Source organism: Dendrobates tinctorius, unplaced genomic scaffold, assembly GCF_039654945.1.
Source record: "Dendrobates tinctorius isolate UK_male_01 unplaced genomic scaffold, ASM3965494v1 ptg000097l, whole genome shotgun sequence".
Taxonomy (NCBI): domain Eukaryota; kingdom Metazoa; phylum Chordata; class Amphibia; order Anura; family Dendrobatidae; genus Dendrobates; species Dendrobates tinctorius.
Window position 1 is genome coordinate 10,206,266 of NW_027361765.1, and position 12,568 is coordinate 10,218,833.

The following is a 12,568-nucleotide window of genomic DNA, read 5'->3' on the forward strand; positions in this document are numbered from 1 at the left end:
AGGCAAACGTCTGGTGATTTCAAATGTTCTTAGGTGCCCTGTTCTAATGTGGCATGAAAGCAGCAACAATTACATTATAAGAAAGAAATACACAAGTTGTGAATTATCCAGTAAAATAATGGACACCTTAATGGAAACCAGAAGGACCCGTTTTTAGTCAATGGAGTCCTACCAGTCCTTCTGGTTCCATTTGTACCTGTTTTATATTGGATATACATTCCATTGTAGGAACAAAAAGGCGGAAATAAAAACCCAAACCCGTTATATATTATTTAATAAATGCCCCCAATTGATATCAGAAATGGTACTTTCCATCATTTAGTTTTTACATCTTTCAAAAAAGTCTTGAGTCTTGAAAATGAAGACAAGTTGAAAGTGTGAAAATGACTTTTATTAAAAATCACAGAAATGAGCAATTATTTTATTATTTCCGGTTAATAATATTGTCCATTCAAGGTAGATCAATGTTAATACTCGGCTCTTGCTGACATTATGTATACCATGCATAAATACTTTAAAGGTACTAAGTCCTATCACTAGAACTGCACTATAGAATGGCTCTCAATTTGCCATATACCATAGTTAGCTAGTGAGTGCCAAAAGGGCCAGCAGCACAGTTCCCTAGAATGTCTAGGGTTTAAGGCAGCATCAAATCAATGCCTTATAGTTTTTAATTTGCTTAAATTAAGATCTTTCACTAGAGCCTCAAACAACAGTCAACAAAAAATGTACTGACATTCTTTGAAATCACAGAACGATGGCAGTAGTGGGAAGAAACATGATGCTATTCTTTGAAATCAGCATGGATCCATCTAAGGATAACATAAAAAGACCTTCCAAGTAGCGTTTAGCAATGCAAAGCCAATTTGGTCATATGACTGTCTTGACATTTGGCGTTTCCCTCACAGAAGTGCGATCCTTCCATTGTAGATTTTCTATTTTAGACATCATGCTAAACTCTATAATAGTCATATATATCTACCAGTTTAAATTTAGGGTTTTCAGTGATGTATTAAAGGAGTTTTCAACTCTCAGCTTTCTATGGGCTAGAACTGTGTAAAGATAATAAATAAAATAGTACTCACCCATCCTGGATTCCACCACCACATTCTGCTGTTAATCCCATCTCTGGCTGTAGTGGTAACGTCATGGCTATGGCACACATCACCACTGAAGCAGCTCATGCTACCTACATCAACTGAGTTCAGTGATTGGCTGCAGTGGTGCAAAGTTTGGGGTGACATCACCACTGCAACCAATACACAGACTGGAGCAGTGGTGGAGAGATAGCACTGGACACCAGGAAGGGTGAGTACCATCTTATTTTATTATTTTGATTTGCCGTGGCCAATAGATGGGAAAACCCTAAAAGTTGAAAACCCCTTTAATAGCTGAATGTTGATTACATCCATGTGAGTCCACACTTTTATGGATATTACTGTATTATAATGTGCATTTGTTGAATTCAATGAATTTATTGTTAACATTGCAATGTATAGTATTCTCTGGCAGACTACAAGAAATTATTGGGATAAGCAATAGCTAATGTTCTAAGTACTAACAATATTTGAAATGCCTAAGTAAAAAGAGGTAGCAAATCTCTTGTATTCAGTGGTATTCATTCATTCATTCCAACATTAGAACTTGAAGTATAAACCACTTAACTATCTTTTCTTCCAATAGGATTGCACATATGGCCCGAAAGACATATATACAGTCATGGCCAAAAGTATTGACACCCCTGCAATTCTGTCAGATAATATTCAGTTTCTTCCTGAAAATGATTGCAAACACAAATTCTTTGGTATTATTATCTTCATTTAATTTGTCTTAAATGAAAAAACACAAAAGAGAATGAAGCAAAAAGCAAAACATTGATCATTTTACACAAAACTCCAAAAATGGGCCGGACAAAAGTATTGGCACCCTCAGCCTAATACTTGGTTGCACAACCTTTAGCCAAAATATCTGTGACCAATTGCTTCCGGTAACCATCAATGAGTTTCTTACAATGCTCTGCTGGAATTTTAGACCATTCTTGTTTGGCCAACTACTCCAGGTCCCTGATATTTGAAGGGTGCCTTCTCCAAACTGCCATTTTTAGATTTCTCCACAGGTGTTCTATGGGATTCAGGTCTGGACTCATTGCTGGCCACCTTAGAAGTCTCCAGTGCTTTCTCTCAAACCATTTTCTAGTGCTTTTTGAAGTGTGTTTTGGGTCATTGTCCTGCTGGAAGACCCATGACCTCTGAGGGAGACCCAGCTTTCTCACACTGGGCCCTAAATTATGCTGCAAAATTTGTTGGTAGTCTTCTGACTTCATAATGCCATGCACACGGTCAAGCAGTCCAGTGCCAGAGGCAGCAAAGCAACCCCAAAACATCAGGGAACCTCCGCCATGTTTGACTGTAGGGACCGTGTACTTTTCTTTGAATGCCTCTTTTTTCTCCTGTAAACTCTATGTTGATGCTTTTGCCCTAAAAGCTCTACTTTTGTCTCATCTGACCATAGAACATTCTTCCAAAATGTTTTAGGCTTTTTCAGGTAAGTTTTGGCAAACTCCAGCCTGGCTTTTTTATGTCTCGGGGTAAGAAGTGGAGTCTTCCTGGGTCTCCTACCATACAGTCCCTTTTCATTCAGATGCCGACGGATAGTACGGGTTGACACCGTTGTACCCTCGGACTGCAGGGCAGTTTGAACTTGTTTGGATGTTAGTGGAGGTTCTTTATCCAACATCCGCACAATCTTGCATTGAAATCTCTTGTCAATTTTTCTTTTCCGGCCACATCTAGGGAGGTTAGCCACAGTGCCATGGGCTTTAAACTTCTTGATGACACTGCACACGGTAGACACAGGAACATTCAGGTCTTTGGAGATGGACTTGTAGCCTTGAGATTGCTCATGCTTCCTCACAATTTGGTTTCTCAAGTCCTCAGACAGTTCTTTGCTCTTCTTTCTTTTCTCCATGCTCAATGTGGTACACACAAGGACACAGGACAGAGGTTGAGTCAACTTTAATCCATGTCAACTGGCTGCAAGTGTGATTTAGTTATTGCCAACACCTGTTAGGTGCCACAGATAAGTTATAGGTGCTGTTAATTACACAAATTAGAGAGGCATCACATGATTTTTCGAACAGTGCCAATACTTTTGTCCACCCTCTTTGTTATGTTTGGTGTGGAATTATATCCAATTTGGCTTTAGGACAATTCTTTTTGTGTTTTTTCATTTAAGACAAATTAATTGAAGATAATAATACCAAAGAATTTGTGTTTGCAATCATTTTCAGGAAGAAACTGAGTATTATCTGACAGAATTGCAGGGGTGTCAATACTTTTGGCCATGACTGTATATAATTTTTGAATGTAGGTGTGAATCATAATAAATCATTGTGATTGGTGTCTCCCTTTTTACTAAGCAGTTTACAACACATTCACATTAACACTCTGTTTCTGTTGATGTACTTTCTTTAGTCTTTTTTGAGTCCTCTGTGGCACTCCCACAGGCCACTACAATGTTCATGACACTACTGGCATGTCCGGGTCTTTCTAGTCTATCCATTAAGGATCGAGCCTTTCTAGAATGACTGTGTAAACTTTTGGATCTAGGAGAAGCAAAGTCAAAATTCCTTTCTGACTTTACAGAGAGTAAGTTTTCTGTATCTGCCCTTTCAGTGAAAAGTGTACAGGGGAAGGAGGCACTGTTTCCTATTTCTCCAATGTCACTTTCATCTTCTGTATCTGTTAACAGTGGTTTAAGCTCAGCCTGAATCTCAGCTTCTGATACAATGATGGGAGGTTCTGGAGTTCCCTTGGGAGATGCATCTTGGTAACTGAGCTGGTTGGCCCAATCTTCTACTGCAGGTGGACAAATCTGGTCCATAATTGTGCTATACTCTGCTGTCCAGTTATTAACGCCACCCACTAGTTTACCAGCCTGGGTAAATATATAGCTTCTAGATTTTGTCATAGTTGTTTGACAAGTATTATATGACTGACCAGGATAATATTTTGCAGCTATTGATTTTTCTAATGGGTAGGATATTGTAGCTTCTAGTTTTGTCCTTTCAACTGTTAAATGAGAGTTTGCAAAATCAGTAGAAGGAACATTTGCAAGCGACTTGCTATTTATGATGACATCGTTTTGTACAACTGATTCTCCACCGGTGTCTTCCTTGCTCAGTTCTTGCTTATCACTTTCGGGAGTCCATGTATCTATACAAGAAATTGGTCTGGCTTGTGAGACAAATCCTAAAGTCAGTGTGCTTAAGTCTTTAGTGGTGACAGCATTGGCGCTCGAAGCATAACGTAGACTGGCCTGCCTTGGCACTAAGTGGTCTTTTTGATCATCTTCACCTTTCCCTGCTTTCATCCCAAAAGAATAAGCTTTTTTTCTTAACCCCAATGCAGGTGACATTGACCCTGCGCTCTCATCACATGGTATTTCATCACCCTCTGCATGGTATTTATATATACTGTTGCCATCAGAACTGTTCATACTGCCTTGTCTTAGAAGATAAGCTGCATCACAGTCTGATGAAGCCCGTGATCGTACATGAACCAATTCAGATTTGTCTATTCCAACAAGTTTCTCAAGAGCATTCACCATTCTACCGGAAAGTTCTTCTAGCTGGGAAAGACGAAGATCAACTGTTTGCAGGGAAGCCTTCATGAAATGTTCCCGTTCATTGACTTCTTCCAACCTCATGGACATATTTTCAACCCTATAATATGAAACATAAAAATCTTTACAAATCACAGAACTATGCACTAAGCTTTGATGATGTGTTTTCTGTAGTTTGTATTGAACAGGACCGGTCACTTGCTCTAAAATCCCTGAGCTCCCCTGATTCTGCCACTCTTTTCTGTTTTGCGTGTCTTAGCTCCATTGCAGAGATATTCACATTTGTTTATTCTTCAGTGCAATATGTGAAATTTCTGCTTGTAGTCTGGACACTTCTTCATAGTCTTTTCACTTAGCAGCTCATCTAGATATCTCAGACACTGCCAAGTAGTGATTGGCAGCAATGGGATGGGTCTCATCACCGACTGCTCCTTGCAACGTCACGGAGAATACTGACAGCACGCTATATGCGCTATGTGACGATTCACAAGTTTGCAGTAACATACAGTGACTGCAGTCTTTCAGGCAAAACCTGTACAACCCCGTTAAGCCAATGATGTACTGATTACAAGTGTAACAAATGCACACTTTTTCTTTCAGTGTCAGTAAAGAACAATAAAAAGGTTATGAATATATGCCGCACATATTGCGACATGTGTATTAATGTAAGGTGTTGTTTCAGAAAATAGATCATCTTCACCATTATTCACCTGTTAAGGCTAAATTCACCTATCTGAGAATTAACATCTGACAGTAATGAACCGATTTTTCTAATGTCTCATCCTAGTTGCATCAGATTTTTTTCACATCTTTTCTGTTCACAAAAGAAGGTAGACTGATTGATCTTTATTATCTGTTGACTCTTAAAGGGTTGTCCACTACTAGGATAACCCCATCTTAAACTAAATGTTCGGCCCCGATAGCATAATAAATCCTATATTCACTTCCTGTGCTGGCTCCGGTCCAGCAGTGTCAGTACTGGTGGTCTTCGGGCTGTGATGCAGAGGAATGACATGTGATGCCCGGCGTCCAATCATTGCTGGCGTCACGGACAAACTGAACATGAAGAGGAAGTCCAGGCTTTAGATGGTCCCTGGCTTCCTCTTCATGTTCAGTTTGTCCGAAGGCGGAGACTGTGTCGCCAGCGCTGATTTGGCTTTAGGCATCACATGTCATTCAACTGCATCACCGCCCCAGGACCGTGAGAGCTAACACCGCTGGAACGGCACCAGCACGGGAGGTGAGTATAGGTTTATATATTTTATCAGGCAGGGCCAAACATCTAGTTTAAGAAGGGGTTGTCCTAGTAGTGGATAACCCCTCTAACAATGTATCAGTTAAAAACAGATGAAACTAAGATGGGACTCTGAAGCAGAAAGTCTGTCTTCCTAGTTTCATCCATATCTCACGGATCCCCAAAAACTTTAAAGGCTGAGTCTGATCTGTAAAAGAGATGAGAATCGGACGTACTCTGAGTCTAACGGACACACCAGAAACACAGTCCCGTTTTTGAAACTGATTTCTGATATATCAATGAAACGCTATGGGTCAGTGTGCTGTCCAAAGAAAAAATGGACAGCACCAAGATGTGTCACACGCATGTGTGAATGTTACTTGACAGGAATGTGCCATCAGAAAATGATGTGTTATTTCTATTCATTTTTTTAAGAATATACATATTTTTTTAATTTTCTATAACATTACATGTAAAAGTAACTGTTACAACTGCAAAAATATTCTTTATTTTTTTTTTAACAGATATTGTTCTGAAAAATTAAAATCATATCAAAAATTGGAAAAAAAATACATTTACCATAAAAACCTGATTTAAACAATAGTAATTTTCTGATGACAAATTCCCTTAACCCTTTCGCGCCTGAGCCTGTTTTTGCCTTCGTGACCAGGCCAATTTTTTCAATTCTGACCAGTGTCACTTTATGAGGCCATAACTCTAGAACGCTTCAACGGATCCTGCTGATTCTGACATTGTTTTCTCATGACATATTGTACTTCAGGATAGTGGTAAAATTTCTTAGATATGAACTGCGCCTATATGTTAAAAAAATCGAAATTTGGCAAAAATGTTGAAAATTTTGCAATTTTCAAATTTTTAATTTTTATGCCCTTAAATCAGAGAGTGATATCGCACAAAATAGTTAATAAATAACATTTCCCACATGTCTACTTTACATCTGCACAATTTTGGAAACATAATTTTTTTTTTTTTGGAGGTTATAAGGGTTAAAAGTTGACCAGCGATTTCTCATTTTTACAACAAAATTTACAACACCCATTTTTTTTAGGGACCACCTCACATTTGAAGTGAGTTTGGGGGGTCAATATGACAGAAAATACCCAAAAGTGACACCATTCTAAAAACTGCACCTCTCAATGTACTCAAAACCACATTCAAGAAGTTTATTAACCCTTCAGGTGCTTCACATGAATGAATGGAATGTGGAAGGAAAAAATAAACATATAACTTTTTTTCACAAACATTTTACTTCAGAACCATTTTTTTTATTTTCACAAGTGTAAAAACAGAAAATGAACCACAAAATTTTTTGTGCAATTTCTCCCAAATACGCCGATACCCCGTATGTGGGCTAAACCACTGTTTGAGCACACGGCAGAGCTCAGAAAGGAAGGAGTGCCGTTTGACTTTTTCAATGCAGAATTGGCTGGAATTGAGATAGGACGCCATGTCGCATTTGGAGAGCCCCTAATGTGCCTAAACAGTGGAAACCCCCACAAGTGACCCCATTTTGGAAACTAGACCCCTTAAAGAACTTATCTAGATGTGTCGTGAGCACTTTGAACCCCCAAGTGCTTCACAGAAGTTTATAACGTAGAGCCATGAAAATAAAAAATCATTTTTGTTCCACAAACATGATCTTTTAGCCCCCAATTTTTTATTTTCACAAGGGTAACAGGAGAAATTGGACCCCAAAAGTTGTTGTCCAATTTGTCCTGAGTACACTGGTACCCCATATGTGGAAGAAAACTACTGTTTGGGCACACGGTGGGGATCGGAAGGGAAGTAGTGACGTTTTGGAATGCAGACTTTGATGGAAAGGTCTGCGGGTGTCATGTCGCGTTTGCAGAGCCCCTGATGTGCCTAAACAGTGGAAATCCTCCACAAGTGACCCCTTTTTGGAAACTAGACCCCCCCAAGGAACTTATCTAGATGTGTGGTGAGCACTTTGAACCCCCAAGTGTTTCACTAAAGTTTATAATGTAGAGCCGTGAAAATAAAAAAATCATTTTTTTTCCACAAAAATGATCTTTTAGCTCCCAATTTTTATTTTCACAAGGGTAACAGGAGAAATTGGACCCTAAGAGTTGTTGTCCAATTTGTCCTGAGTACTCTGGTACTGCACATGTGGGGGGGACCACTGTTTGGGCACACGGTGGGGCTCGGAAGGGAAGTAGTGACGTTCTGGAATGCAGACTTTGATGGAATGGTCTGCGGGCGTCATATTGCATTTACAGAGCCCCTGATGTACCTAAACAGTGGAAACCCCCAATTCGAATTCCAACCCTAACCCCAACACACCCCTAACTCTAGCCCTAACCCTAGCCCTAACCCTAGCCCTAACCCTAGCCCTAACCCTAGCCCTAGCCCTAACCCTAGCCCTAACCCTAGCCCTAACCCTAACCCTAACCCTAGCCCTAACCCTAACCCTAACCCTAGCCCTAACCCTAGACATAGCCCTAGCCTGCCTATCTGCTTTTTTTTTCTTTACTTTTTTTAATTTTTGTGTTTTTTATTTTTTGTATTTTTGACTCATAGTAACGCCACTTCTCCTCTGATCTCACACTGGCAGATGATCAGAGGAGAAGCAGCGTTACTATGTGACAAGATCGCTGCCCGGCACATAGTAACGCCACTTCTCCTCTGATCTCACACTGACAGATGATCAGAGGAGAAGCAGCGTTACTGTGTGACAAGATCGCTGCCTGACACAGCTGTGCCAGGCAGCGATCAGCTGTGCCAGGCAGCGATCTAGTCACACTGTAACGCTGCTTCACCTCTGCTCATCTGTCAGCATGAGCTCAGAGGAGAAGTCGCGTTATAATGAGGGAGATCGCCGGGAAACAAGCAGCTTTCCCAGCGAGCTCTCTTATTGGCTGCTGTGACGCGACGTCATCAGGACCTGAACCAATCAGGTCTCGATGACGTCGGGGGTCCCAGCATGCATTGTGCACTGGGATCCCCGCGTTATAAGGTATGAGGGGGTCCCGGGGGGCACAAAACCGCCGACAGTAGATAAACGTCGGCGCTGCACAAAGCCCAGCAAGCGCCAACGTTTATCTACTGTGGGCGGTCGCGAAGAGGTTAAAGGGGTTTCCTCATGAATAAAGTTAATTTTAATCAACATTTTACTTAAGAGATCTTTGAATAATAATAACTTCTACTATTGGATGTGTTTAAAAATAATGTTTCTGTGTTGAGATAATCTTATATTACTCCCTTTTGCTTCCTCCCCTGCCCAGGAGCTGTGGTATGATCAGACCATGTCCCTGAACGGTAAGACACAGCCATTACACAGTACACAGTAGAGACACATTTATAAGATTATCTCAGCACATGTGTTTATTTAAACACATCCAATTATGAAAATTATTATTATTCCAAAATCTATTGATTAAAATGTACTTTGTTCGAGGAAAAACCCCTTTAAATCCCCTGCTGGTCCAGTGCCAATTATACAGCAGTGCTCATAGGCCTTGTTCATTTTCCTACAGCAATAACTTGCTGTCCACACCATTGCTGCATCAAGCGTCCGTTTGTGGTATATGTTACAATTACTTCTGAGCCTAATGATTGGCTGTAGCGTTCATGTGGATGTAAAGCCTGTTATTGCTACAATGAAATAGATAAAATCCAATGGCGAGCACTAGAGGTAAAGGGAATCTGTCACCAGGTTTTAGCTATGTAATCTGAGAGCGCCATACTGTAGGAGCAGAGACCCTGACTACAGTGATGTGTCACTTACTGGGCTGTGTTTTACTGTTTCAATACAACCAGTATTTTATTAGCAGGAGATTATGACCAGAGGGCGAGTGACCTTGTGCCTCCTAGTCCAGCCCTGTCCCAGGCACTGATTAGCAGCTCTCTGTGAGTATACAATGTACACAGAAAACTGTGGTGTAGGGGTGGGACTATACACAGCTCAACATATGAGCTCTACTAGATCTGCAGCAGAAAAAGATTATGACTCTATCACAACCGATGCACCAAATAAACTAAGTGACACATCACCGGAATCATGCATAGCAACATCCTGCTTATGGATTCACTTTAAGAAACCATAATTTGTTTTTTTTTCCTGTTAGGCTGGTTTCACATTTGCGTTTTTTTTAGCGCTGGAAAAAAACGCACATGTGCGCATGCGTTTTTTCCCCTATATTTAACATGGGTGCGCATACCTGCGCGCTTGTAAGCGCATGTATGCGATTTTCATGCGCTGCGTTTTTTTGGGGTGTGCGTTTGTATTTTCCAGACGCAGCATGTTGCATTTTTTGGCCCTGCAAAAAAGCGCATGCGCACATATGCGCACGTTTTGCGCTAAAAATGGCCATTATAGCCTATGGATGCGCATATGTGCGCACTGGCATGCTCATGTATGCGTTTTTTTGCATATGCGTTTTTTTTTTTAACCATGGAATTTAGGGGTTTGGGTTAGAGTTAGGGTTAGTTAAGGGGGTTTAGGGTTAGGGTTAGGGTCAGGGTCAGGGTTAGGGTTGGGGTTTGGGTCAGGGTTAGGGTTAAGTATGGTTTGGTTAAGGGTTAGGGTCAGGGTTAGGGTCAGGATTAGGGTTAAGTATGGTTTTGTTAAGGGTTAGGGTCAGGGTTAGGGTTAGGGTTAGGGTTAGGGTCAGGGTTAGGGTTAGGGTTAGGGTCAGGATTAGGGTTAGGGTCAGGGTTAGGGTTAAGTATGGTTTTGTTAAGGATTAGGGTCAGGGTTAGGGTCAGGATTAGGGTTAAGTATGGTTTGGTTAAGGGTTAGGGTCAGGGTTAGGGTTAGGGTTAGGGTTAGGGTCAGGGTTAGGGTTAAGTATGGTTTTGTTAAGGGTTAGGGTCAGGGTTAGGGTTAGGGTTAGGGTCAGGGTTAGGGTTAGGGTCAGGGTTAGGGTTAGGGTCAGGGTTAGGGTTAGGCTCAGGGTTAGGGTTAAGTATGGTTTTGTTAAGGATTAGGGTCAGGGTTAGGGTCAGGATTAGGGTTAAGTATGGTTTGGTTAAGGGTTAGGGTCAGGGTTAGGGTTAGGGTTAGGGTTAGGGTCAGGGTTAGGGTTAAGTATGGTTTTGTTAAGGGTTAGGGTCAGGGTTAGGGTTAGGGTTAGGGTCAGGGTTAGGGTTAGGGTTAGGGTTAGGGTCAGGGTTAGGGTTAGGGTTAGGGTCACGGTTAGGGTTAGGGTTAGGGTTAGTTAGGGTTTAGGGTTTGGGTTAGGGTTAAGTATGGTTTTGTTAAGGATTAGGGTCAGGGTTAGGGTCAGGATTAGGGTTAAGTATGGTTTGATTAAGGGTTAGGGTCAGGGTTAGGGTTAGGGTTAGGGTTAGGGTCAGGGTTAGGGTTAAGTATGGTTTTGTTAAGGGTTAGGGTCAGGGTTAGGGTTAGGGTTAGGGTCAGGGTTAGGGTTAGGGTTAGGGTTAGGGTCAGGGTTAGGGTTAGGGTTAGGGTCAGGGTTAGGGTTAGGGTTAGTTAGGGTTTAGGGTTTGGGTTAGGGTTAAGTATGATTTGGTTAAGGGTTAGGGTCAGGGTTAGGGTTAGGGTCAGGGTTAGGGTTAGGGTTAGGGTTAGGGTTAGTAAAGTCATGGTTTGGGTAGTGTGAGGGGCCACCTAAAAATGTTGGAAAAAAACGCAAACGCGGTAAAAACGCACTAAAAACGCATACAAATGCATAAAAACGCTGCGTTTTTTTCATGCATGCTCATAAAAATGCTTGAAAAAAACGCAGCAGTTGTATGCTTTTGTATGCGTTTTTTCAATGCGTTTTTTTGCGGGGAAAAACGCGCTGCAAAAAAAAGCAAGTGTGAAACTAGCCTTAGTTACATTTTTTAAGCTCCCAGACTTTTCCTTTAGGCTAAGTTCACATGTAGCGGAATTCCCACAGAAGTTACCGTGAGATTTCCTTAATTCCATTCTGCGGGAAAATCGCATTTTAAATTCCCGCGGAAAAACTAGCGTTTTGCAAGCGTAATTAGATTGCAGAATGCTAGCGTTTTCCAAGCAATCTGTAGCATCGCTTTGAGAACTGATTGACAGGTTGGACACACTCGTCAAACATAGTGTTTGACGAGTGTGACCAACTTTTTACTATTGAGGCTGCCTATGAAGCATCAGTAGTAAAAAGATCTAATGTTAAAAATAATAAAAAAAATTAAAAATCGGGTTATATTCACCTTCCGATGTCCCTCGCAGCGTCCCCAGGCCTCCCCGATGCTCCGACAGGTCCCATTCCCAGTGATGCATTGCAGCAATGACCTTTAATGACGTTGCGGTATCGCGAGACCGCTACAGCATCGTGAGACGCGACATCAGCAAAGGTCATCACAATGCATTACTGGGAACGGGAGCTGCCGCGTGTATCGCTGAAGCCTGGAGACGCTGCGCGGGACGTCGGAAGGTGAATATAACCCAATTTTTTTTCAATTTTATTTCTATTTTTTACAGTGATATGGTACCCAGAGCCTGAAGGACAGTCTCCTCTTCTCCGGACCGTGGGTACCATCCGCAAATGTTCTGCTTACTTTTCGCATGGTGGGCATAACCACATGCGGAAAGGAAGCAGAAAAATGCATTCCTATGTGTGCGGAATCACCGCAATTTCGCAAATTAATGAGCATGCTGCGGATTTTTCCACGATGCGATGCCGCCGCGGGAAAATCCGCAGCATTAGCACAGCATTGCAGAATCCCATAGGAATGCATGGGATGCTG

The 12,568-nt window shown here is 41.6% G+C and overlaps 1 protein-coding gene across 2 annotated transcripts in view; it reads right to left on the minus strand.

Annotated features, from left to right (window-relative positions):
• Nucleotides 1-3,426: 3,426 nt before the first annotated feature.
• TRPM1 (transient receptor potential cation channel subfamily M member 1) overlaps nucleotides 3,427-12,568 on the minus strand; it is a 337,343-nt gene continuing 328,201 nt past the window's right edge. For both annotated transcript variants that reach the window (XM_073586898.1, XM_073586897.1), the window contains exon 27: nucleotides 3,427-4,723. In XM_073586898.1, coding sequence (XP_073442999.1) covers nucleotides 3,439-4,723 — 1,285 coding nt within the window. In that variant the 3' untranslated portion in view covers nucleotides 3,427-3,438. The remainder of the gene's footprint in view (nucleotides 4,724-12,568) is intronic.